The following is a 27,620-nucleotide window of genomic DNA, read 5'->3' on the forward strand; positions in this document are numbered from 1 at the left end:
AAAGAAAATGTGGGTCCCCCTTCCAATGGGCTCACCACCTATAGGAGGGGCCAAAAGGGTCGGGTGCATAGTGAGCTGGGCAGCGGCCAAAGGCGGGGACCTTGGCGGTCCGATCCCGGGCTGCAGAGGCTGGCTCTAGGGACATGCGATGTCACCTCTCTGGCTGGAAAAGAGCCCAAGCTGGTGTGTGAGGCAGAAAGGTTCCGACTAGAGCAGGTGTTGGCATACTTATTGCCCCCCGGCTGGGCGCCTGCACATTGGGGTTCACCCCGGTGAGCGAGAGGGTAGCCTCCCTCCGCCTTCGGGTGGGGGGACGGGTCCTGACTGTTGTTTGTGTCTATGCACCGAACGGAAGCTCAGAGTACCCACTTCTTAGAGTCCGTGGAGGAAGTGCTGGAGAGCGCTCCTTCTGGGGACTCCATCGTTCTACTGGGTGACTTCAATGCTCACGTGGGCAATTACAGTGAGACCTGGAAGGGCGTAATTGGGAGGAACGCCCCCCCCCCGATCTGAACCCGAGCTGTGTTCTATTATTGGACTTCTGTGCTTGACACGGATTTTCTATAATGAACACCATGTTCAAGCATAAGGGTGTCCATGTGTGCACTTGGCACCAGGACACCCTAGGCCGCAGTTTGTTGATCAACCTTGTAGTCGTGTCATCGGATTTGCGGCCTCATGTTTTGGACACTCGGGTGAAGAGAGTTGCGGAGCTGTCAACTGATTACCACATGGTGGTGGGTTGGCTCCAATGTTGGGGAAGATGCCGGTCCGACCTGGCAGACCCAAACGCTCTGTGAGGGTCTGCTGGGAACGTCTGGCAGAATCCCCTGTCAGGAAGAGCTTCAACTCCCACCTCCGGCAGAGCTTTTCCCACGTCCCGGGGGAGGCGGGGGACATTGAGTCCGAGTGGACCATGTTCCGCGCCTCCATTGTTGAGGCAGCCGACCGGAGCTGTGGCCGTAAGGTTGTTGGTGCCTGTCGTGGCGGCAATCCCCGAACCCGCTGGTGGACACCGGCGGTAAGGGATGCCGTCAAGCTGAAGAAGGAGTCCTATAGGGCTGTTTTGGCCTGCGGGACTCCGGAGGCAGCTGACAGGTACCGGATGACCAAGCGGAACGCGGCTTTGGCGGTTTCTGAGGCAAAAACCCAGGCGTGGGAGGAGTTTGGCGAGGCCATGGAGAATGACTTCCGGACGACTTCGAGGAAATTCTGGTCCACCATCTGGCGTTTCAGGAGGGGGAAGCAGTGCACGGTCAACACTGTTTGCAGTGGAGATGGTGTGCTGCTGACCTCGACTCAGGATGTCGTGAGTCGGTGGGGGGAATACTTCGAAGACCTCCTCAATTCCACCGACACGCCTTCCATTGTGGAAGCAGGGCCTGAGGACTCTGAGCCGCCTCCACTCTCCAATCTCGGAGGTCGAAGTCACTGAGGTAGGTAAAAAACTCCTCGGTGGCAAGGCCCCACCGGTGGATGAGATCCGCCCGGAGTTCTTAAAGGCTCTGGATGTTGTGGGGCTGTCATGGCTACGTGTCAGAGAATACTTCAAAGACCTCCTCAATTCCACTGACACGTCTTCAATTGTGGACGCAGGGCCTGGAGACTCTGAGGTGGATTCTCCAATCTCTGGGGTCGAAGTCACTGAGGTAGTTAACAATCTCCTCGGGCGCAAGGCCCCTGGGATGGATAAGATCTGTCCGGAGTTCTTAAAGGCTCTGGATGTTGTGGGGCTGTCATGGCTGACACGCCTCTACAGCATTGCGTGGACATCGGGGACGGTGCCTCTGGATTCGCAGACTGGGGTGGTGGTTCCCCTCTTTAAGAAGGGGGACCGGAGGGTGTGTTCCAATTACAGGGGAATCACACTCCTCAGCCTCCCTGGTAAGGTCTATTCAGGGGTGCTGGAGAGGAGGATCCGTCGGGAGGTCGAACCTCGGATTCAGGAGGAGCAGTGTGGCTTTCGTCCTGGCCGTGGAACAGTGGACCAGCTCAAGTATCTTGGGGTCTTGTTCACGAATGAGGGCAGGATGGAGCACGAGATTGCCAGGCGGATCGGTGCAGCGTCGGCAGTAATGCGGACTCTGTACTGGTCGTGGTGAAGAGAGAGCTGAGCCAAATGGCAAAGCTCTCGATTTACTGGTCGATCTACACTCCTACCCTCACCTATGGTCACGAGCTATGGGTCGTGACCGAAAGAACGAGATCCAGGATACAAGCGGCTGAAATGAGTTTCCTCCGCAGGGTGTCCGGGCTCTCCCTTAGAGATAGGGTAAGAAGCTCGGTCATCCGGGAGAGACTCGGAGTAGAGCCGCTGCTCCTCCACGTTGAGAGGAGCCAGATGAGGTGGCTCGGGCATCTCATTAGGATGCCTCCTGGACGCCTCCCTGGGGAGGTGTTCCGGGCATTTCCCACCGGTAGGAGACCCCGGGGACAACCCAGGACGCGCTGGAGAGACTACGTCTCTCGGCTGGCCTGGGAACGCCTTGGGATCTCCCGGGATGAGCTGGAGGAAGTGGCTGGGGAGAGGGAGGTCTGGGAGTCCCTCCTAAAGCTGCTGCCCCCGCGACCCGACCCCGGATAAACGGAAGAAGATGAAGGTGAAGATGAAGGATTATGTGCCACTTTAATAAAACTACAAGTAATTTGATGCTGGAACATTTTATATATATATATATATATATATATATATATATATATATATATATATATATATATATATATATATATATATATATCACTTTTTTGGTTCTTTTATCACAAACAATTTATTTTAGGTTGCATTACCTGACATGTTTCGGCGTGTACTTCCGCCTTCATCAGAGTGTCACTGGTGTGGTTGTGACGTGTCTTTATCAGCTGATGGATGAAGGCGTGACTCACCTGTCAGATTTGACAGATGAGTCACGCCCTCTGCTGTCCGTTCACCTCTCCAAAATGCCGCTCCAGGTGGTGGAGAGCATGTAGGCTCCCTCGTCCCTGTTGATGGTCTTCGGGCCTCGTTTACGGATCTTAATGGCCTCCCCGATCCAACGCTGATGTTTATTTTCTTCAGTGCGGATAACTTTGGCCTTTTCCTAGTCCATGATATGATTTTCTCTTTTGCAATGGCTGACTTGTAGTGTTCATGTTCTGCTTGTTGTTTTGTTGCTCTTGTTTGTCTTGTTGCTGTCTCCTTCTCACACTCCTTCCTGTGTTCCATTTTCCTGGTTGTGAAACAAAAACAGGACAGTGTCGTACAAAATATTATCCAGCAGCCATCCTAAAGACATCGCCCTCCATTTAGTAAATTATGTGCACCAATTTAACATTCACATCTTTTTTTTTTGTTTATCTTTTTGTGTCACGAAAACTTGACTTGATGTTTTCTTCCCACTTCCCTTTCAGGCATGTTGGTTTTTGTAAATTGGCTTATGTGTGATTTGTTGGACTATGACACTGACCATGGCTGTTTAGGTGGATACAAATGTTTTAATCTGACCAGAGTTCAGATTAAAATTATAATCACATGTATTGTTTCCTTGGCACTAAAATATTGATCCGACTAGGACAGGGGTCGGCAACCCGCAGCTCCGGAGCCGCATGCGGCTCTTTTGCACGCCCCTAGCGGCTCCCTGGAGTTTTTGCAAAAATGCATGAAAATGGAAAAATATGATTTTTTTTGTTGTTGTTGGTTTTTTAAATATGGTTTTTCTATGGTTATCATGACACAAGAATTCTTATGCTTTAAAAATGTATGTAGTTGTAAATCTATTAAAAATACTGAAGAATGACGCCAAATAGCAAAATTGCGTCATACCTGCGACACAGCACAGATGAGTTGTAAACAAACAGGTGTGTGAGTGATGGGCCATGGATTCAAAAGACAAAAAGAGAAATATTGCTGATGAGAACAGAGGCTTTAAGAAAGAATGGACTGAACTTTTTGCTTTCATTGCCAATGCTGAAGCATTGCCTGCATGTTTGATTTGCAATGAGAAGTTGTCGAATAACAAGAAGAAGAATTTGAAGCGACATTTTAAGCTAAAGCATGCTAAATTTGCTGCCGATCACCCTGTTGGAACTGAGAGGAAAGGTGTAATTTGGGGAACGAAAAAACAGTTTCAATAAGTGGATTGCATCTCCAAACTCTACGACTGCTGCAAGTTATGTTGCAGCCCGGGAGATAATAAAGCGCGGAAAACCATTCGCCAATGGCGAGTTCATGACTGATTCATTCATTAAAACATCAGAGTCCTATTTTCGGACTTCAAGAACAAAACCGAGATCATTCAGAAAATTAAAGACATGCCTCTCCGCACAAACAATATCACCGATCAGCAGATCAAGGACATCAATTCTGCTCCAGCTTTCTCAATTGCCTGTGATGGATGAGTCGTGTGACATGACCAATATTGAACAGACAGCTCTGCTATGCAGGTACGTGAACTCTAATGGGCCACAAGAAGAAATGATCAAATTGATACCATTATTTTTTACATTATTTTAATGGTAGGAATACAACTTATGTATTGACAGTCTATGTTGCATTATAAAAGGCTTTTCGATTTTTGCGGCTCCAGACAGGTATGTTTTTGTTTTTTTTTTCGGCCAATATGGCTCTTTGAACATTTTGGGTTGCCGAACCCTGGACTGGGACTTGCAAGTTCATGCAACACACTTTCATCTTCTAAACTGCTTCTCCTCACAAAGGTCACAGGCGTGCTAGACCCCATCCCAGCTGACTTCAGGCATTAGGCACCTTGAACTGGTCGCCAGCCAATAGACGAACAACATAAACAAACAACCATTCACAGTCACACTCACACCTACAGGCAATTTGGAGTGCTCAATTGGCCTACCAAGCATGTTTTTAGGATGTGGGAGGAAACTGAGCACGGGGAGAACATGCAAACACCACACCACAACCTCTGAACTGTGAGACAGACATGCTAACCAGTGCCCCACCGTGCCACCCTCACACTTTCAATCGAAACTAATTATTTTGACGTGTAGATTGACGAAATATTCCAGAAATACTATGAGAAGACGAACCTGGAACGACTTCCGTGTCAACATCCTACTGTCCATTTCTACTTTAAACGTATTACGTGTTATTTCACAAATTTTTCACGCTTGCGCTGTTATGTTAACACTTCCTAATGGAGATGCAATGAGAGCTTCTGGCAATAACAGAAATTTGAATACTGACGACAGACATACATGGTAAGGGCAATTTGTTTTCAATCGTGATGGTAGTAAAATCTTGATCGAAATGGCCTTGATCCGGTCAGAATATTCCAAATGGGGTGTGTACATGAAGCATAAAATAAAATTACATGAATGAAATAATGTAGAAAGACACTACAGTGACACAAAGGCCCCTAGATATATTACAAGATTTCCTTGACAGTGTAACAATTAAATAAGTCGATCGTTCAAACATTTTATTCATCATCCGAACCGAAGGTGCGGGCATGCTGGGGCCTATCTCAGCAGTATTTCTGTCAATGTAATCTCTTATTAATACGATTTTATAAAAAGATAAAAAATAAAATAACTTTATTTTACTAGAGTCTGATTTTGTTACCGCTTTCATACAGAAATCAACATGTTTTTTTTTTCTTTTTAACAGTCACACTCTGAACATAAGGATTACACGTGACACAAAGCGTAAACGGAAACCCCAGTCTTTGGCAGACTTCTGTGTCAGTGTGCCAAAATGGTTCCTTGGACGTACTGAGAGTTGAGTCAGCACTTGATCCGGAAAGAATGATGACTGGGATGGATGAAAACCCTCAGTCCTCATTAATAAGTTCTAAAAAAAATTTTTCATTCTCATCCCTTTACCTTCATCTGCAAAATGGGTGTCTTTATGGACCATTCTGTACCTGGGATGTAATGCCCACCTCTGATAACACAACAGTCACTTTTCTATTACATCAACATTGTGCATCACTTAAGGTACGCATAATCGATTTATGCTCAATCAAACAAATTATCAAAAATTATGTGGGAAAATGAAATTGTGTCCATAACAGCAGTTTTTCTGTTGTGTCCTATGCAGCCTTTGATGCCATACAGCACCAGCACCTGTTCAACATAACACAGTTAACTTTTTTATTTTTATAAAGGTGATTTGCATTTATTGTATGATTTTATACAAACTCAATTTACATTGAAATAAAATCATACAGTCGAAGCGAAACAGACCACACCATGTCCAGACCAAATACACGTGTTATCTTGAAAGCACTTTAAGTCCGCAGTCATCTTAGTCCCTTATTTGGCGATATGATCCTGGACTAGCTGATAGTCAGTGACATGGCTCAGAGGTGAGCCATGCTGTCATACTCTCAGGAGGCTTACTTGACACAGGTTCCCATCTCTTGGAGGTTCACTTTGGATCTAAAGACAGAATTATTATTTTTTTTTTTTATTCATTTTTTACGCTTATTTAAGCTTAGTTTAAAATAAGCTAGAATTTAAGCCCTGTGATGTCCTTACATTTAACAATCACTCTGAAATCAAGTACAGTATTAACATCTTTCGGTTATTTCTATGACATAAGAATGTACTTAAATACAACAAAAATATTTAATTTTGAATAGCATACTACCTAAAAAAATCCTTACCTGTTATGGGTCATGTGACTCTTAACCAGATGGCCGGCTGCCAGAGCAGACATGAGTGACAGTTCTCCAGCCAGCACAGTGGCACACACCACTTTGGCAAGCTGCCTGGCATTCTCCCCTGGACAAGCTTCACTGGCCCCCTGTACACCCAGCATCTGACCACACGCACAAACAAAATTCTGACTCAAAGATTTTTGGGGGAAAAATCATGTGGCATTAAAATGCAACCTTCACTTTTCCCAAAACATCCAAAAAATAAATTCCAATTATAAAATGCCAATTGTTACTGGTCAAAGTCATATGCTATTGTTCAGTCTGTCAAAAACCCTGGGATTTTTTTTTTTTATCATCGCACCAAAAGGTGCTTGTAAATTTCTAATCTCCCCTACGCCTGTGTGAAAAACGGTCACGTCTCCGCTCCACATTCACTAACTGCCACGCCAACTCGCGGCTTCACACATTCAGTGCTCATCTGGGCATGTATTCAACTCTTCAATTCAATTCTATTCAATTCAAAATACCCGTCATTGACATTACCGTATTTTTCTGACTAAAATTCGCTCCGGAATATAGGTCGCATTAGCCATAAAATGCAAAATAACGTGAAAAAAAACCATCTATAAGTCGGTCCGAAGTATAGGTCGCATTTTGGGGGAAATTTCTTCGACAAAGTCCGACATCAAGAACAGACATGAATGAGCAACAACAGGCTAAACGATAGGTATGCTAACGTGACATAAATACAAACGAAGAGCTGAGAACAGGCCTGACGTAACATTCAGTTATTCTAATAACTATTACATAAATAACACGTTTATAAAACCGTCTGTGTCACTCCAATTCATTAAATCCATTGATCGTCCTTTATGTAAACAATGCCGCTGTCCGCCGCATATGCACCACTGACGTCAGACTCGTAAGTTGCATTTCTAATTATCCCACAGACCCATATAACGATATATAAAGTATATTTCAAATAACTATCATATTACAACAATATTATCAAATCATTTGTGTCACTCCATTAAATCGATTGATCAAATTCCTCGTCATTTGTCAACAATGCCGCGCGTGCGCTCTGACGTCAGCCTCGTCGTTATTCCACAGATCTCGTATATAATAATACTATAATAAAAGTTGACTTCCAGGCGTGCGGCAGCGTGGACTTCCATCCCTGGAGGTGGCATTTCCAGCCACGGAGGTGGAAGAGAGCTCCATAGAATAGGACCGGGCGTGCTTAAAATCTATGTCCGAGCCCCATCCACCGTCCCCGGACAGCCACCCGGCCGAGCGCCAGCCCCGACTGCCATCCACGGGGGTGAAAGAGAAATCCGTAGAGTAGGACCGGGTGTGCGTAAAAGCCATGTCCGAGCCCCATCCATCGTCCTCGGACAGCCACCCGGCCGAGCGCCGGCCCCCGACTTCCATCCACGGAGGTGAAAGAGAGCTCCGTAGAGTAGGACCGGGCGTACGTAAAAGCCATGTCCGAGCCCCATCCATCGTCCCCGGACAGCCTCCGTTGAGTAGGACCAGGCGTGCGTAAAAGCCATAATAGTTTTCAAACCTTCTGTGTCACTCCAAATCATTAAATCCTTCAAACTCTTCGTCCTCCGTGTCACTTACAAACAAAGCCGCTAATGATGCCGGTAGTACGTGGGGCCCTTCGTCATCTTCGTCATCCCGTGATCTAATCTTTTTCCTTTTTGTAAACAACCGCCGCGCCGCTGATGTCACTTGAAATTCAAATTACAGCAATTCCTTGCTACATCGCGGTTCGTTTATCGCGGTGTCTTTTTTTTTTTGTGAAAATCTTTTGAAAAGATTTTACAATGACGTAATATCCTGTCGACAAGGATTCCCGTCAACTTACTTTAATTTTATTAATGGGTCAAAAAGGAACCTGGCCACCTCTCCATTTAAAATCAGGTCTATAGAGCATTGTAGTGGTCAACTCCAACCACTTGATGGCAGAGTTGCTCTTGCTGGTTCATAGAGAGGTAACGTAAAGTGTAAGCCCAGCCCAAATGGGAGCACAATGGAGAGTGTAGTTGTGGAGTTATGGAGGAAGAAGTCAGAGAGTGAGCGAAAAAGAAGCGATTGGCTTTCAAGTAGCTTACAATTAAACAAACTATTGCTCTTTGTCAGTCCAGTAGAGGAACACGATGGAGCGAACTTAGAGGAGACGGCTGTGAGTATGCGACAGACACAGAAGTCCGCTCCAGAAGCCACCGCCAGCTCGGGCATACACAGTGTATGCTTTGTGCCACAGTTCGGATTAATCGCTGTCATCTGACGAGTATTCTGATGCGCACAAATCCCTTTTAAATAGCAGAACACACACACGCATTGTGAGCAAACATCTCTGTAAATGGCCCAACATTTCTAAATAGATTGTCAAATGTGAAAATAATGCTGTTTGAGCACATTATCAAATATGGCAATAAATGGTTTTGCCATCAAAAATACATTTTCATTATTTTGCTCATGTTTTATAGAAGGGAAGGGCTGTTGAGACGTCACTAAACCAAAAAGTATTAGTGTCAAAATCACAGTTGTGCAGAATTTTGCACAAAAAACAAATTTTCAAACTCACTTTCTCCTTATTTTCTGAGATTGCTGATTTGAGTGAAACCAAGCTATTTTCAAATTGTGATAACTAAAGAACAGTCTAAGGTAGAATCATACATTTTTCTTCTTTGAAAGAATGGAGTCTAGTCTTTCTTTGGTGCCACCCATGTTTACATAGCCATAGCAAACAATATTCTGTAGGCCTTGAAAAACAAATGAAAATGCTCAAAATTGTTTGGGATTTTAGAGGTTGTCTTTTCCAAAAATAATTGGCATTTAAAGAGTTAAACCCTTGTTTCCCGTCATTCCTTGTCAGTTTGTCCGCGTTGCTACCCGTTCTGGCCGTCTCTCAAACTGATCTCTATTACCAAACCCTGCCTGACCCAACAACTATTGGTCTGGACATTGCCTGACCCGACCAACTATGCCTGTTCTCCTTCCCCGTTATCCCCCACCTGCCTGCCTGTCTGCCCGCCTACTAGCCTGCCCACCTACCTGCCCACCTGCCTGCTGTTCTGCCCGTCTACTTGCTTGCCTACGTGCAACTCTGTGAAATGTCCAGCCGTGTCCCGGCACCTGTTGTCACTCAGCCCTGACAATCCCTTGGCTATCCAACCTGGAACCCCATTCTTCCACTTCCCTTTTTCTAAATAAGCTGAGGTTTGTGCTGCACCTGGTTGTCCTGTCTCGTACATGACACAACAAATCAGACATTTTAAAACAATAATACTGAGCTGTCAGTTTTATTGTGATACGTATTTAATGGGGATGTCCCAATGCTGTCATTTTTAGCAATATTATGCATCTGAACTCACTCCACGTCTTTCGACCCCCTCTAGTGTCTTTGAGGAAAAAATGGCCAAATACAAATCTTACTTTTGCAATGAAACATTCCAATATTTCATTGATACCTTTTTAGGCACAAGAACAACATTAATGTGAATGCACAATTACACTACTTGCACAAATTATTTATGGTCATGCAATGTGAGTATACCTGGAGGCAAGCTTGTTGGGGACGCAGGTTTGTTCCACCCCCTACAGTGCCAAGCTCTATTGAGGGCATGGTGCAGCTGATGTAAAGGTCTTCACCTGTAGGGCCTGACACCTCCATCAGGGTGATGCAGTTACTGCTGCTCACCGACTGGGCAGGATCCTGGGGTGCACACATAAGGCTACACTATTAACCTAGGAATCAAAATAAAATGAGCAGCGATAGAATGATATTACCTGTCCACAGGCAATGTATATGGCTGCGACCAGGTTAGCTGCATGTGCATTAAATCCACCAATGCTGCCAGCCATCGCCGAGCCAACAAGGTTTTTATTGACATTGACCTCCACCAGAGCTTCTGCCGTGGTTTTCAAAACCTATGATGATAGTACTCACTGTAGGTAAATGCCGCCAAATTGAGACCTCAGAACATTGAGTTTTCTTTCATAAACAATAATTATTCATTTTCTATACGACAATGATTTACTCACATTGTCAGTGAGCATGAACTGAAACCACGCTGTCTGCATGAAAGTCAGGTGAGTATGGTGTACAACTACTGGGTTGGCGCTGGTTTATATAATCTTTTAGTCAATTTGGCAAAACAGTATAACGTTTTTGTAGCCAGATTTGAGTGCAGTTAACCACAATGCCAACTGTTTTTGCCACTATGTGGCTATGATCACTGCTCATGTATGCACATGGCAACTGTAACCCCAATAACACAAAAGAGAACACTTTTGGGAATTGGATTTTTTTAAGGCTGTGGTCATCGCTTGATGGCTAACTGCATTTTGTATTAGTAGAAATGGGCCTAGTTATTAACAGTTGTTAACCTGCTCAGAGACTACAGGTGTAAATTAGCATTTATGCTATAACCTGGCACCGAGCATCTTTCTCAACTTTGTCATGGTCAATGTGTTGTGCACTGTCTCCATTTTAAACAAATGAAAACCATAACATATCATCAATAAGGAAGTGACAATTGTGCCGAATCCCCACAAATGAAATGAGGGCACTAACATAGCAGAGAAGGGCAACTCATGCTGTTCCCTGGATGAATCAGCTCGCCCTTTTTTCTAGGCCATTTCCCCAAGAAATCAGGCTAACTAAGAGGGTTATATGCAATACCTCAGCAATTCAGGACTAAATATATCTCAGTCCTTGTTTTTGTTGTTATCTTTCAACATATTTTATGTATTTAAAAACACACATGATGCTTTACAGACTATTGTTTTGGGTCTCTCTAAGGAATTTGTTGAATTATGATTTTCATTAAACATTCTCATAACATTTAACTGTAAATATTATTCATGAGCCGTCACCTTATTATGGTGGAGGGGTTTGTGTGTCCCAATGATTCCCGGAGCTAAGTTGTCGGGGGCTTTATGCCCCTGGCAGGGTCACCCATGGCAAACAGGTCCGAGGTGAGGGGCCAGGCAAAGCACGATGACAGGATCCCTAATGATGAAGGATAATTCTGGACTTTTTTTTCCTTTGTCCGGATGCATCTCAATGGCAAACACTTGGAGCGCTCCCTTTGGGAGGGGCCAAATGGTCAGGGTGCACAGTGAGCTGGACTGAAGGGGGGGGGGGGGGGGGGGGTGTATGGATGCATGTTTTGGACACTTCGGTGAAGAGATGGGCAGAGCTGTCAACTAACCACCACCTGGTAGTGTGTTAGCTCCAATGGTGGGGGAAGATGCCGGTCTGACCTGGTCTCAAATGTATCGTGAGGGTTTGCTGGGAGCCTCTGGCAGAATCCCCTCTAGAAAACATTTCAACGTTGAGGTTTCAAGCAGAACTTTTCCCATGTCCTGGAGGAGGCAGTGGTGGGCTTCTCCGGGGTTGAAATCACCAAGGTGGTTAAAAACACTCCTCGGTGGCAAATCCCAAAGGGTGGGTGAAATCTGCCCGGAGTTCCTAAAGGCTCTTGATGTTGTGGGGCTGTCCTTGTTGACACACTTCTACAACATTGCATGGACATTGGGGACAGTGCCTCTCGACTAGCAGAGCAGGGTGGTGATTCCCCTTTTCAAGAAGGGGGGCCGGAGGGTGTGTTCCAACTACAGAGGAATCATACTCCTCAAACCTTGTGGTAAGGTCTATTCAGGGGTGTTGGAGAGAAGGGTCCGTCGGAGAAGGCGTTGGACCATGTCCCTCAGGGAGTTCTGTGGAGGTTGCTTCGGGAGCACGGGGTACTGAACACCTTGATAAGGGCAGTTCAGTACCTCTACAAATGATGTCAGAATTTGGTCTGTATTCCCGGCAGTAAGTCAGATTTGTTTCCAGTGAGGTTTGGACTAAGGCTGCCCTCATAACCTTTGTGCGCAAAATTTTTAAGCGCAGCTGAGGAGTTTAAGGGGTGAGGTTTGGAGGCCTCAGAGTTGCATCTCTGCTTTTTGCAGAGGATGTGGTTCTGTTGGCGTCTTCAAGCCATAATCTTCAATTCTCACTGCAGCAGTTCGCAGCTGAGTATGAAGCACTTAAGATAAAAATCAGCACTTCCTTCCCACGGGCTCACCACCTATGGAAGGGGTCAAAATAAACCATGCTCCTCAGTTGGAAAAGATTGGAATGCCCTCTCTGTGTCTTAGATGAAATCCTGCAAGCGGAGAAGTTCAAGTATCTTGGGGTCTTGTTCACGACTGAGGGTAGGATAGAGGGGGAGATCAACAGGTAGATTGGTGCCCCGTGTGCTGTGATGCGGACTATGTACCCGTCTGTCGTGGTGAAGAAAGAGCTGAGCCGAAAGGCGAAGCTCTCGGTCGATCTATGTTCCTACCTTCACCTATAGTCACCAGCTATTGGTCGAGACCGAAAGAACAAGATCCCAGATACAAGTGGTCAAAATAAGTTATCCCCGCAAGGTGTCCAGGCTTTCCCTTAGCCATAGGCTGAGAAGCTTGGTCATTCGATAGGGTTTCTGAGTACCTGTAGTGTGAGTCTTCCTTTTGAAAGTCAGGGAATTTACCAAACCACTAAGATTTTTGGGTGTCTTTTTGCCACGCTCAATGTTATTAAGATACATAATACTGACGTTAAGTCAATCAATCAATCAATCAAGTCAAGTTTATATAGCCCTAAATCACAAGCACTCTGCATTTAACCCATCCCCATGTGATTTTGATCCATCCCCTGGGGGAGAGGGGAGCAGTGAGCAGCAGCGGCGCCGCGCTCGGGAATCATTTTTGGTGATCTAACCCCCCAATTCCAACCCTTAATGCTGAGTGCCAAGCAGGGAGGCAATGGGTTCCATTTTTATAGTCTTTGGTATGACCCGGCCGGGGTTTGAACCCACAACCTTCCAGTCTCAGGGCGGACACTCTACTACTAGGCCACTGAGCTGGTAAGTAAGTGATGATTAGATTACTCCATTAGATTCAGTTGCAGTATGCCACACACATCACCACGAGACAATAAGTGTGCATTGTGGTATTGCATTACATAAATCAAGTCTGAGTTATATGCGGCAGATGACACATGACCTGTCCTGTAGTCTTCAGTAGTTGGTGCATCCCTTTGCGATCCTGACTGACTTGCATCAGTCATGTGTATGCGTATTTTATTATCTTTTTTTTCCTTGCACTTCAAGGCAAAATGCCAGTAAGCCAGGAAACTTACCAAACCACTAAGATTTGATGGGGGGATGATTGTGTCACGTAGTTACTACTACTACCCCCACCTCCCCCCAAAACACAGGAGGGGTGTAATTCAAAGTTGTTTTACATGACTCGAAAGCAAAAGTTTGTTTTGACGTGCAAAAAGTTAGGGTTTGTTTGAAAATGTTTGCGTTTTCACCCATTCTACAAACGTAACATAAGTGCTAGTGCGCCAACAGCTGCAGATGTAAACAATACATCATTGGCTGGAAGCGATGTCGTGATTATACTGTAACCAATCATGCGTCACTGGCTGTCGGGAGAGTGTGGGATTACTGACTATATGCAATTTGCATATGCAATTTTCCCCCTTCCTTTCATACAAACATTCATGGTTGGTAGTGGAATTTTGACAGACAAATTGACCAAGGAAATATTTACCATGACAATACCCGCGCTAACCGTGGATTAACACTGTCAATTACTCAGGAATAATATATTTTTTAATGCATTACTAGAGTCATTTGCTCCCATTTTCTGAAAGTAAAGACCAGTGACTCAATCATAATCAATTAAAAGAAACAAATTATAGACAGTTTAATGTATTCTGAAACTATTTTTTTTTTTTTTTGCAGCTGTAGTACAAAGAACCTGAAATAGCCTGAACTAGTACCCAAAATTAGCTCTCAGTTTCAAAGAGTTGGTGTACAACATCACATGCTCTCTTTTGGTATTGCTTAATTGTTGCTTATTTTGTTTGATTTGTTGGATCATTGAAAAATACAGAACATACAAAAAATGGTTCTTCAGCAGTACTTCTAGAGAAAAAAAACAATTACAATAAACCTAATAGCAAAAAATAAATTTAATACAATTATTTGATTACTTACTCAATAAACCTGCGTGAAGCTGGCCCCCCACCCCGCGCAAAATTTAAGGAAAATAGTCTGTTTCGTTTGTGTTTCGTTTGTGCTGGTTTGTGCCGTAAAAAATTTCGTTTGTGCTGCAATGGTTTTATAGTTATGAAAGATTATTTTAAAGGTCATCCAGAGTTCACTCAGGCCCCTATCTGCTCCAAATGAACCCAAAATGGTACCATTGGTTTGTGCTTCGTTTGTGCTGGTTTGTGCTGCAAAAACTTTCCTTTGTGCTGCTACAGTTTCATAAATATTACACATTTAATTTATAGCGATGACGTCACTTAGCCTCCCATTTACTTCCAAATGGACCCAAAATGGTACCGTTCATTTGTGCTTCGTTTGTGTTGGTTTGTGCTGCAAAAAGTTTCGTTTGTGCTGCTACGATTTCGTAGATATTGCACATTTAATTTATAGCGATGACGTCACGTAGCCCCCGCCCCCCATTTACTTCCAAATGGACCCAAAATGATACCGTTCATTTGTGCTGGTTTGTGCCGCAAAAACTTTTGTTTGTGCTGCTATGGTTTCGTCGACAATACACATTTAATTTATAGCGATGACGTCACTCAGCCCTCCACTTACTTTTGAGCTTTGTTTGTGCTGGTTTGTGCTGCAAAAAGTTTCGTTTGTGCTGCTACGGTTTCGTAGATATTGCACATTTAATTGGGGGGCTGAGTGACGGCCTAGGACAGAGCTAGCTTTCTTAACTGCTCAGTTAAGTCTTTTCTCATCTCTGCCCAAGATGCCTTCTCTCAAGCACACAATAACAAAATGATGCAGAGGACACCACAGTGTCATAAAAGGTCCTGAGCAAGACCCTGCTTATGTTGAAGGACCTCAGTCTCCTCAATAAGTAAACGTGACTCTGACTGTTCTGAATTTTAGCTGTCTGTCTAGTCCAGTTTAGGTGGTATTGTTTACTTCACGTGAACACCCTGGTCCCAACAATATTGCAAAAGTGAAACAGTTTTGCCAATACAGGAAACATTTGGTTGTTCTTATTGCTGCCAAAGAACGGCAAACCGGTACTAACATACAAAATCAGCACTCTGTTTAATGTGTTAAAAAAAAACATGGAAACACAATTGTTTGTATGTGTATGTAGTATCCGATGGAGCAAACTGTGTTGTCCGTCATAAATATGACTAATTACAATTACATTTTATGAATATTTATGCAGAAATCCAGGTAATTTTGTCACATACGTCTTGGAACCATGTGTCTACTTTAAAGGGATTACTTTGCTAGAGACAAAATATTTTGCAAACAAGATAAACCTAAACTTACCTCTCTGACTACATTAGAAGGGATGGTGGCCTCACAGACTGCCGATTTTCCTCTGCCCTCTATCCAGTTGACTGCAGCTGGTTTCTTATCCGTACAGTAGTTCCCACTGAGAGCCAAAACGTGCACCTCAGGAAAATGCTGCTGAAGTTTGTTCAAAGCTTGCTCTGTACCCTGCATCAGGACACAACACACTATGATCACAGGTACACCATTAATTTGCCATGCCAATTTTTCATGTCAGAATAGAATTTAATTGACACTGACATAATGACTCTCACAAAGTTCTTTGTCAATTACCTTTGAGATCATATTCATTCCCATTGCATCCCCTGTCTTAGCATGAAAACGAATGTACAGATTTCTTCCAGCCAGACCAACAAGAAGTTTCTGGAGCTGAGCAAACCTGCCACGTCAACCACAAATGTGCCTCATCATGGTAAACACTTTATGCGGACATGTACACTACATGTTAACAGGTGTGGTCAATTTACCTGCTGGTGTTGTCAAAGGCTTCTCTGATAGTCTGGAAACCATCAGTGCTTTCTAGCCAGGCTTTAACCTCAGCAGCCTGGCAGGCAGAAGGCAGCCTCACCACAGGTCCTCGTGTCATACTATCAGCAAGTATGCGACACCTGGCTCCACCTCCAAGCTACAGAAGTACAGAAGACATAGCCAGTCAGACACTCACAAAATGCAAAAGTAATGTATTTTTCAGACCATAAGGCAATCAATTTCATGGGCTCTTCTGTACTTAATCAACACATAGGGTAGACCGCATTATTGGGCGCATGCATGTCAGGACTTACGGTAAACAAAATCAACAACAACAAAAATCGTCAAGCAAGACAGTGATCCATCAAAGTCCTCATCTTCTGTATTCGAATTACTACACAGTTGGGGAAGTTTGCCATTAAACATGACCCTCTCGTTAAACAAGTTCCCTCTCGTCATTGTCTTGTCGTTATCACGTCGCTCTTCAGCAATGATCCCGGCTTTCTAGAAAGCTCTAATTGTGCCTCGCAAGCATGTCTCTTTGTGTGTGCCATTTTAGAGGGTCCTAATGCTGTTTGCTTTACACAAACCGATATTTATTTACCAATGATGGCGGAAGCACATACTCAACGTATTCATTGCTCTTGTCTGTTCTTTTTTACTCTTTGTGCTATTTGATTGTAAGTGTTGTGTACTGTGTCTAGTCACCGTGGGACAGTGGGAAACGTAATCTCGATCTCTTTGTGTGCCTTAACGTGAAGAAATTGACAATAAAGCGGACTTTGACTTTGATGTATAGTCCTCTGATTGGTTTACCCCCCCCCCACCCCGATCTACATAAAACGCAATGTATTCTGATTGGTTCATCGGGTCTACATACTACAGAATTACTATTGGAATTCGGTCCACACAAAAAACACACCTTATTAAAAACCTTATTTGAGAAAATTAAAGGCTTTTAAGTGTGCCTTATGGTGCAAAAAATACGGTAATATTTGGCTCACTAGTATTTTTTCATGGTACCAATGATAATGGTGTGAAAATATATCCTTTTATAAGACTAATACAGTATACAGTTATAAATTGTGACAGAAAAGTTCAAGAGTTGGTGTCAAAGAACTTCAGCTTCCAAATTACAGCAATCCTCTATATCACAGGGTTTCTGATTCATACCCAATGAATTGACATTGTTACTTAATGGCAAAAAGTGGAACTACGAGACGTTTTACATGCAATAAATAAAGCCGATTGATTAATTACTCACTAAAACAAAAAAAAACCACATTACATAGCACATTACATGAGAGAGGGCGAGTAAGCGATCGAAAGCGAGTGCGAGAGAGTAACAAACTGATCCAGCACTCATTCAATGATGTCAGCACGAATAACAAGCTGAGACTTGGGGTGTGAGTTCAGGCACTGAAATGGCTGAGAAAGTTCCAAATCAGTTATAGCAGCTCCCTTTAGGACATATGCTATGTACTGTTTACATCTTCAAAACTACAAAATACTAAATTCACCGCAATTGCCCGACATCCCCGATTCGTGCTAGCCACAAGGCATCCCTCTGTTGTTGCCATGGGAACATGGAACTGCTTCTCATCCAGATGTAGTGGCCCAGCCACACCCACCGGCACAGGCATATATCCAATCACATTTTCACAGCAGGTGCCCATGACCTGGAGGACACAGTCATAGCTTTGTTTAACATGCAGAAAATATTATTTGTGTTTCCTTCATTTGAATCATCTTACCTTGGAGTAGTCATAATCTGTGAATGGCAAAGATGAGAGTGCAGAGGGAAAGGAAAGCTTTGGTGAAATCATCTGTCTCCGTATGGCCACACCTCTCTCAGGCCTCTCCATGACGGCCTCCAGTTTGTAAGATGGAATGTGTTTGGAGTTGACCAGCATCATCACCTCAGCATCACTAAGGAAACGGGGCCCTTGCTGCAAAAACAAATGTCAGACTGTGTCATGGATTTGTTTGAGATCAGATGACAATTGTTGTACGGTTGAAACATCATAAACAGTTTTTAAATCTAGAATAGTCCATTTGTCAATTACAGTTCAGTTTTAACTAATTACTAAGCATGTGCATTTAAACTTTGAGAACATTTGGTTTTCAAATATTTATTTACATATAATGTTTATTTAATTTACATGCTCTCCATCTTAATTCAATCATTAAATCGTTTTTCTTGTTTCTGTATTTAAGTGCAGTCTTAATGTTCACACTGCATTATGTATTACAATCAAATGTTTGACAACCCTCACTCATGGCTTTTGGAACTTTGAAAAAAGATGACCACAGTCGTTCGCTTTAAGTGAAGTAATAAAGCCTTTGTTTTTTGCTTTGTTGGAGGGCAGACTTAGATGAATTACTGACAGACATCTTTACCATTACATAATCCACCCATCCATTTTCAGAACCGCTTTGTCCCCACGGGGGTCGCGGGCATGCTGGAGATAGCCCAGCCGTCATTGGGCAGTAGGCGGGGGACACCCTGAACTGGTTGCCACCCAATCGCAGGGCACACAGAGACGAACAACCATCCGCACTCGCACTCACACCTAGGGGCAATTTAGAGTGCTCAATCGGCCTACCAAGCATGTTTTTGGGATGTAGGAGGAAACCAGAGTACCCGGAGAAAACCCACGGGGAGAACATGCAAACTCCACACAGGGAGGGCCGGAGGTGGAATCGAACCCGCACCCTCCTAACTGTGAGGCGGACGTGCTACCCGGTGCCACCCATTACATAATGATAATAATAATAATTTTATTTATAATGCACTTTACATTTGAAGGCAAATCTCAAAGTGCTACAGAAACAGGATAGGTAAAATTACAGCAGCAATATTGTTAAAAAGTAGCAAGCTTTTCGAAACAAATAGGTTTTTAGTCCTTTCTTAAAGGCTTCCACCTGTCACGTGCCGTGCCAGATACGCTCGGTCGGCAACTTCCCTCAGCCACACCCCTTCGTTATCGTCATGTCTGTCACCTGCTCCCTCTTGTTACCTGATGTATTTAAACCCTGCCCGTGTGTTCCTCCTTGTCGGTGTCTACTGTTGTGTTCTGTCCCTGTCCGCGCCCAGTGTTCATGTCCTGTCGTCTTGTTTTACCCCGGTCTTGTCTGGAGGCTCATGGTCAGAATCTTATCCATCTCCAAGTCGATTTCTGCCGGTCTGTCTGTCAGTCTTTTTGCTGGCCGTGAGTCTCCTTTCCGTATGTGTTTTCGTTTCCCCACCTGACTCCCTTCCAACTCCCTTTCCCTTCATTAAATCCTGGTTCAAGCTGCATTTGGTCGCCCTGGCTCCACTCGTTCCTTACACCACCATCTGCGGTGCCCTAAGATGGTGTGAGTGAAGAGTGAACTTTGGAAATGTTACGGAGGTGGAAGAAGGAAGTTTTGAAAATGTGGTTGACATGATTGTCAAAAGAGAGGTTAGGGTTAAACGACACCAAGGTTGGTAATACAGGGATCGAGGGGAATGCTGTGACCAAAGAATGAAACGGAAGTAATAGGTGAGGAGTTGAGTTAGTGAGAAGTTTTAATGGCTTCTATTTTTGGGCCATTCAGCTGCAGGAAGTACTTTCCTATCCATGCCCCTATCTCCTCCAGGGATAGTGTCAAGGGGGAGGGGGGAGCGGAAGGGATGACCTCGAGGTACAGCTGTGTAATTGTCAGCATCGCAATGGAAGTGAATTCCATGCCTGCTGACGACACACCCGAGGGGAAGCATGTAGATGGTGAAGAGGGTGGGACTGAGCACGGAGCCCTGGGTTACCCCACAAGTGACAGTGTGGGGGTGAGATTTGGCATCCAATGTGGTATTGGAGGCGGTGTAAAAGGATGTTGTGGTCAATGGTGTCGAACGCAGCAGTGAGGTTGAGAGGAATGAGGAGGGAGGTGGAACCTGAGTCAGAGGCATTGGTCACTCTGAAGAGGGCACTCTGAAAAGTTTTACCATTCAGTTTTTGAAACTTTCTAAATGGTGTGGAAACATTCTTGCTTAGTTAGTCATCTAAAATGCTCCACTAGATTTTATTTCCACGACCTTCAACAATCAGCTGGGACCCTCCGCACTGATTAACCAGTTACTGAGGTGACCACCTAACATGTCCAATGTCATCCCCACCCTGCTTGTTCTCAATAAATATGCTCTTGCAAGAGACCAAAGGCAGACTTTGTTCGAACATCGCTGTACCTACAGTAACAAACAAATTCTCCACTTGCAAGTGCTCAAAGGGCATACTGTCTCCCGTGTGGTTCTTGCAAATAAGTTAGAGTGAGGACCACTCTATCATTGTGGATGGGAAATATGGGAGAGAAGACATATGAGAGAGAAGATTGAATTCATGAGATTTTTTAACAAATTTAATTCGTAATTGACGGGGTTGAAAAAGTTACTTTGAAAATGTATTCTGATTAAGTTACTTGTTAATAACCTGTTCTATTCCTGTTTTGGGTGTTTGTGCCCATCTGATTTCAATGTTCGCTAAGCCTGCATATATGATTGGATCTTAAAACATTGGGCATTATTTAAGGGTGCATTCAAACCAGAGAAGTCCTTTAGTCCGCTTGTTTGGTCCAGACCAAATGCAGTCTTAGGGTGTATTCAGACCTGACTATTTGGTCAGCTTTAAACGGACCAGGATTCGATTTTAATGCTGGTCCGGACCTTTTGTGCAAGTGTGAATACATGCATACGAATCCTGGTGCGAATTAAAGAAAGAGACCCGAGACTCTGGTGGGATTCGCCTCAGGTGTGAATACAAACAGCGTAGATCTGAACCAACAGCCCAAATATGCACAGCAGGAATGCAGTGTGTAGGACTCACATGTTTTCCTCCATTTCTGGGTCTGTGCTCTGTTTGCTGCCCTGGTCATTGCTGTCCAATGGGAGCACAGATCGTCACAGGCGTGAGTGTGTTCACAAAGTGTACTTCGCTTGCAAAATGTACAGTCTGAATAAGAACCACACCATGCGAAAAAAATTAAGCCCGTTTTTGGTCTGGACCAAGCAAGCGGACCAAAGGACCTTTCTGGTCTAAATACATCCTTAATTATTTTCGTTTGTTTAAAGTTGAGTTTTCAATATTTCATGGAATTTTCATGATCATATCCATTTGATATGGCATGAATTACAATACTCAAGGTCCTTGGTTAAGCCTAGGAAGTACCAAAACTAAGTAGAGGTGTCTTACCACTGGATTGTTGAGAATGGACACACATTCAAAAAGGTCTCTTGGCATCAAGGGGAGATGTGGCTCAGTGATTTCAGATTTGATGTCTTTTTCTCCTTTACCAAGAATGGAGACATTACTTGACCCTAAATCATTAACAGGATCAACTAGGGGCCGGATGACATCATCTAAAGAAACAATGACAAAATGTAAACAGAGTTATAAGCTGTGATGTAGGAATAAAAGTTTTATTATAAATCATGCTAAACTATGAACGATTATACAAACAAATTGATTTCATTGATGTCATATCGCTTTGCATACTATTAAAAACAATACTATTGACATTAATAGTGGGTTTTTAAAATAAATTAACTTTGAAAAATAAACACTTTCTAGATATACATACATAAAGTTGGACAAGATTAAACTGTGTTGAACACATGCTCTAAATATTTATATAACAGGCTGTAGAAACAAATAAGGAATAATCATTTCACAAACTACAATTGAAGCTTTCAAATATGGAGTTTGCTATTTGGATATCCTACTAAAAATTGTAAAAAGTAAACTAAAAATAGAGACAAAAAATAAAAGATATTTACCAAGGCCCAAAATAAGTGGTTTTGTGTCTCTGTTTTTACATCAAAAGTCCTATTTTGCACCTCAGTGATGGATAATAAATAGCAAAATTGAGACACAAATGCTGACTGTCAAAAGTAGTGATGTGTACTGGAACCCGTTCTCATATTCATTTGAAAGAGCCCGCACATGATTGTAAATTACTCATCAATTAGACACTGACTGCACGAGCCGGAGTTGCGCAATAGGCGATCAGAGAGAGATAATGGTAAGAAGGAATAGTAAAGAAAATGAGAGACACTTGTAAATATGATGTTAATTCATTATGTTGTCATTTTTGAGTTTTTAATAAAAGCCTTGGATCAACTTGCAAAAAAAAATGTTAAATGTTTTTCTCCAACCCTCGAATATTTTTTACTTGGTATAAAACAGAAGAGAAATACAAACAAACAAACAAACAAACAAACAAACAAACAAACAAACAAACAAATAGGCTGGGGTGGTCAATTGACTCCAATTTAGCACAAGCATACCTATAGGTTCCCTGTTGGTTCTCATGGTAGGCGGAAGACTCGTAGTGAGTGCATGGTGTTGGGTAAGATCAACCTCCTTCCGGCAGCAACTCTCCATGTCCTGTCGTGGAGCCAGGGACATAGTAATGGGGTTCCTTATTGATAGGGTAGACTCCATCTCCACTTGCTCAAAGAAGATGTACTTGATGGCCAGAAGCAGAGCCAAGGACAGGCAGATCACCTGCTCAATATCCATGGTGATCATTCTGTCGGAGAACATTGGTTCACCATAAGGCGCACTTTAAAGCCTTTAATTTTCTCAAAAAAATAAGGTGCGCCATTGGTGCAGACCAAATTCCAAAATCTGTTAAGTGGCTTCTGTTTTGTGTGGCTTCTGTAATATACACACGTAATATGAAGACCCGATGAACCAATCAGAGGATATTATGATTTACGTAGATCGGGCCAAAAAAAAACAATCAGAGGACTGGATGTAACACGTAGAGGAGTACGTACCTCCGTCGCCACTTGTAAATAAATACTATCACATAATATAAAAGCACCTGATGAACTAACCAGAGAACATTACGTTTTGCGTAGATCAGGTCGGTAAACCAATCAGAGGACTGGACGTACAGCAGTAGGTACCTCCGCCGCCATTGACTATCATTCATACATACATACATATATACATACTATCGTTTGTACATAGTACCTCCATCGCCATTGATAAATAAATACTACCGTTTATGCAAATCTGTAAAGTTGTTTTGTGTGGCTTCTGCCACACAGACGTAATAAACAGGCATAATATGTAGACCCGATGAGCCAATCAGAGGACATTACGGTTTACGTAGATCGGGGCGGTAAATCAATCAGAGGACTTCACGTAACACGTAGAGCAGAGGTCCCCAACCATTGGGCCATGGACCGGTATCCGGTCCGTGGGTCACTTGGTACCGGGCTGCCAAGCCGCACATGACATTTTTTTTGACAATTTCTGGAGACCTACTTAAAATATGGATTTATCACCACCGGTGACTGACGCGCCAAGCCCACTCTGCATATTATATGGCGACAGGGTAGCTAACGAGGCAATGAAGCCTTCAAAACTGCTTCGGCACATGGAGACCAAGCATCCTGCATTATAAGACAAACCTTAACTACTTCGGGTGTCATTGTCTCCGATTACGCCTAGATGGGACTGGCTCGTTTCTGAGAAACAAGCTCAGTGCTCCCACTAATTCAACGTAATGGTGAGTTTTATTTTTCATGTCGTTTATACTTGTTTTTATGCCAGTCGTATCATTTTATTTCATCGTATTTATATATTTATTATGAATGTATTATTTATTTATTTAACTATTTATTTATTTATATAAATGTAATATTTAATTATAAAAAGGCCTGTCCGCGAAAATATTTCTGACACGTAACCGGTCCATGGCGCAAAAAAGGTTGAGGACCACTGATGTAGAGTACATACCTCCGCCGCCATTGATAAATAAATACCGTAATTTTCGGACTATAAGTCGCGGTTTTTTTTCATAGTTTGGGTGGGTGGGCGACTTATACTCAGGAGCGACTTATATGTTGTTGTTTTTTTTTTTAATTTACTTGATCATTAACACATTACTTACTAGTACAGTTGATCACCTCACATATTTTTAATACACTGAAAAAACGAATAAAGCAATTCACACTTTAAAGCACAATATTCAAGTTCATAAAACAAATAAACAAAACAAAAAAAAACAACTGAAAAAGAAATATAGTTATTTTCAAACTAAACTGAACGAGGGTGATTTAAATTTCACCATTGGCCGTGACGCAACAACTGGGAGGGGAAAGCGCTGTTTTTTTTAGTTTTTAAAAAGCACAGGTCTGGTGAAGAGAATTTAGTGTGGTGATGTAAAAAAAAAAAAAAAAAAAAACAGTAGGGGCAGCAATGCAATTTAGGATGCAAGCTCTGCTTGTGATGGACAGCATGCGAGCACACATCACGCCAGACATTCAAATCACGAGTCCGACGGCGCGCGTACGCGACATTGTTTACACGATCGATGATCAATGTATTTTATGATTTGGAGTGACAGATGGTTTGGTAATATTGTTGCTATATGATAGTTATTTGAAATATACTTTATATATCGTTATATGGGTCTGTGGAATAATTAGACATGCAAATCACGAGTCCGACGGCGCACGTACGCAGCATTGTTTACACGATCAATGATCGATGGATTTTATGATTTGGGGTGACAGATGGTTTGGTAATATTGTTGCTATATGATAGTTATTTGAAATATACTTTGTATATCGTTATATGGGTCTGTGGAATAATTAGACATGCAAATCACGAGTCTGACGGCGCGCGTACGCGGCATTGTTTACACGATTGATGATCGATGTATTTTATGATTTGGAGTGACAGATGGTTTGGTAATATTGTTGCTATATGATAGTTATTTGAAATATACTTTATATATTGTTATATGGGTCTGTGGAATAATTAGACATGCAAATCACGAGTCCGGCGGCGCGCGTACGCGAAATTGTTTACACGGTCGATGATCGATGTATTTTATGATTTGGAGTGACACAGATGGTTTGATAAACGTGTTATTTATGTAATAATCATTTGTCTGAATGTTACGTTAGGCCCGTTCTCAGCCTCTCGTTTGTGTATGTCACGTTAGCATACCGTATCGTTTAGCCTGTTGTTGCTGGTTCGTGTCTGTTTTTGGTGTTGGATTTTGACAAATACATTTGCCCCAAAAGTGCGACTTATACTCCGGAGCGACTTATATATGTTTTTTTTCACGTTATTGTGCATTTTATGGGTGGTGCGACTTATACTCCGGAGCGACTAATAGTCCGAAAATTACGGTACTATTGTTTGTGCAAGGAAAACAGCATTGGGACCCTCTAAAATGACATAGACAAAGAGACTTGCTTATGAGGCACAATTAAATCTTTCTGGAAAGCCAGGATCATTGAGCAACGTGACAAAAACAAGACACTGACGAGAGGGAACTTGGCATGTTTAGTGGCAAATTTGCCCAACTGTTTAATTTGAATACAGAAGATGCGGAATTGGACGGATTTGCGTATGAATATCGATTAACAATAGTGTGAGTACAATAGAGTACATGGTTAAACAGTAGAATTAAGTACAACCTAACTCATTGTCTTGCTCCTGTGACGTTTTTTCGTTTACCATAAGTCATGGAATGCATGTGCTCTATAATGCGGTGCGTCCTATGTGTGGGTTATATACAAAATAGACCCCGTAATTGAGTCTGCGCCTTTTAACCCAAAGCGCCTTATGGTGAGGAAAATACGGTAACTAAAAAACTGTTTTCACTGAACCTTCTCTTTCCCAGGGAGCACACGCTGAGGTGCTAAGGGGCAGCGCTGAACGGATGGATGGGACTAAAACAATGTGTTTATCATCACTCATTCATGTCTTTTGCATGCATTGCATATAGCTCCTCCTCATAGCTCCTTTCACAAACATAAACCAGACCAAATATTACATTTATCTGTATTTTGGTCTAGCTGTGGCTCTGAAGCTGAGCACCTCACACAGTAGTCCCATCATCATAAGAGGCTTGATGTCTTGTTATTGATGTGAGATGCATGAATTGATTTGTGTTCGTTAAGACTGTGATTGAGTCAAATGTAAATTACTAATTAGTGAGCCATGGTTAGGATGTTTTTTGACAACAATTTGAAAACATTTTTGAACATTGACTTTCTTGTTTGACAGAAGCTGGAATGTTGATGTCCACTTACCTGGTGAGGTAAAAATGCCACAGAGGTCTCTCTGGTTCGATCCTCCTGGGGGACAGGTGTTCTTCACCAAAGGTACTCAGTGGAATTCCCACTGCGTCATTGAATAGGGGCTCAGCAATCCACCGACTGTGAGCATGAACCATAACAAGGCCCAGAGACTGCAGACAAAGCAGATACATAACTCATCAAGCACGTTCTGAGATTAAAGAAAAAAACAACACAATGTTTGTTGTTGACTGAAGAAAATACTAGTATTACCATTATCATTTTTACTCTTTGGGTGACAGGATTTGGTTTGTTATCCTGCTCTTCCTCTATCACCTGAGAGAGCTGGCTCAGCTGCCAAATCGGATGGCCTTCCTGACTCTCACGAGACAGCTTCAGGAAAGAAACAGGCATCATAAATACAATTCCAAACACTTTGACTGCATGGAAAGATAAACTAAATTCTTACCTCCAGCACAAGTGACACACATGCAGGGAAGAATGTCATGAAGACAAAATAGTTGGCTAAAATAGACATGCAGCCAAAGCAGCACATTATTTCTAACTGCCGAACACCTGAAATATACAAAATTACGAGGCATTTTATAATTGCATTTTGGAAGCTTGACATCCAAATAATTTACACTCATAGAATAAACAACATTCTTGGCTGTTTTAATGACTTTGCGTGTAATATTACACAGACGGGAAGCTTTGCTAAGCTAAGTTGGCTGGAGAGGCTTTAACGTGCACCGTGATCACAATTGAGTGGAAGACACTTTGCCCCAAGTAGCAATGGGGCATACTGTGAAGAAGATTGAGCTTGTCCAGTGTGAATTTGCTAAAACAAAACTCAATTTTAACCTGTGTTGTTTTTACCTCTGGCACCAACGAGCAGCGCCGGCTCATCGTCAGTAATAAAAAAAACAGAGGCCGGAGCAACGACTGTGCATGCGGATATACAAAAGTGGCTTAAAGTATACTCGTGGATGTCGCACAGAGAGAGCGTGTCATCGGTAACAGATTGACAGACCTTTTTTCCATATTGACACTGCAAAATTGGAAGGATCACTCAGT

At 42.9% G+C, this 27,620-nt stretch overlaps 1 protein-coding gene across 14 annotated transcripts in view; it reads right to left on the reverse strand.

The window, feature by feature from the left end:
* LOC147057589 (3-hydroxy-3-methylglutaryl-coenzyme A reductase-like) overlaps nt 1–27,620 on the reverse strand; it is a 54,936-nt gene that overhangs the window by 12,677 nt on the left and 14,639 nt on the right. For 13 of the 14 annotated variants that reach the window (XR_015065933.1, XR_015065935.1, XR_015065936.1 and 10 more), the window contains exons 7-19: nt 27,013–27,119; nt 26,817–26,936; nt 26,559–26,716; nt 22,782–23,026; nt 21,688–21,854; nt 18,232–18,426; nt 17,998–18,156; nt 16,477–16,634; nt 16,283–16,388; nt 15,986–16,156; nt 10,413–10,553; nt 10,180–10,338; nt 2,788–3,206 (exon numbers count right to left, since the gene is read on the reverse strand). Coding sequence is in view for 1 of the 14 variants with exons in the window: in XM_085910794.1 (XP_085766920.1) it covers nt 6,345–6,387; nt 6,615–6,769; nt 10,180–10,338; nt 10,413–10,553; nt 15,986–16,156; nt 16,283–16,388; nt 16,477–16,634; nt 17,998–18,156; nt 18,232–18,426; nt 21,688–21,854; nt 22,782–23,026; nt 26,559–26,716; nt 26,817–26,936; nt 27,013–27,119 (2,084 nt within the window). In the remaining 13 variants the exon portion in view is untranslated. Of the gene's footprint in view, nt 1–2,787; nt 3,207–4,540; nt 6,388–6,614; nt 6,770–10,179; nt 10,339–10,412; nt 10,554–15,985; nt 16,157–16,282; nt 16,389–16,476; nt 16,635–17,997; nt 18,157–18,231; nt 18,427–21,687; nt 21,855–22,781; nt 23,027–26,558; nt 26,717–26,816; nt 26,937–27,012; nt 27,120–27,620 lie in introns of those variants that run through there. The other variant, XM_085910794.1, reaches the window with a different exon arrangement.

Source organism: Syngnathus leptorhynchus, chromosome 4, assembly GCF_054491065.1.
Source record: "Syngnathus leptorhynchus isolate UIUO chromosome 4, UIUO_Slep, whole genome shotgun sequence".
NCBI classification, from domain to species: domain Eukaryota; kingdom Metazoa; phylum Chordata; class Actinopteri; order Syngnathiformes; family Syngnathidae; genus Syngnathus; species Syngnathus leptorhynchus.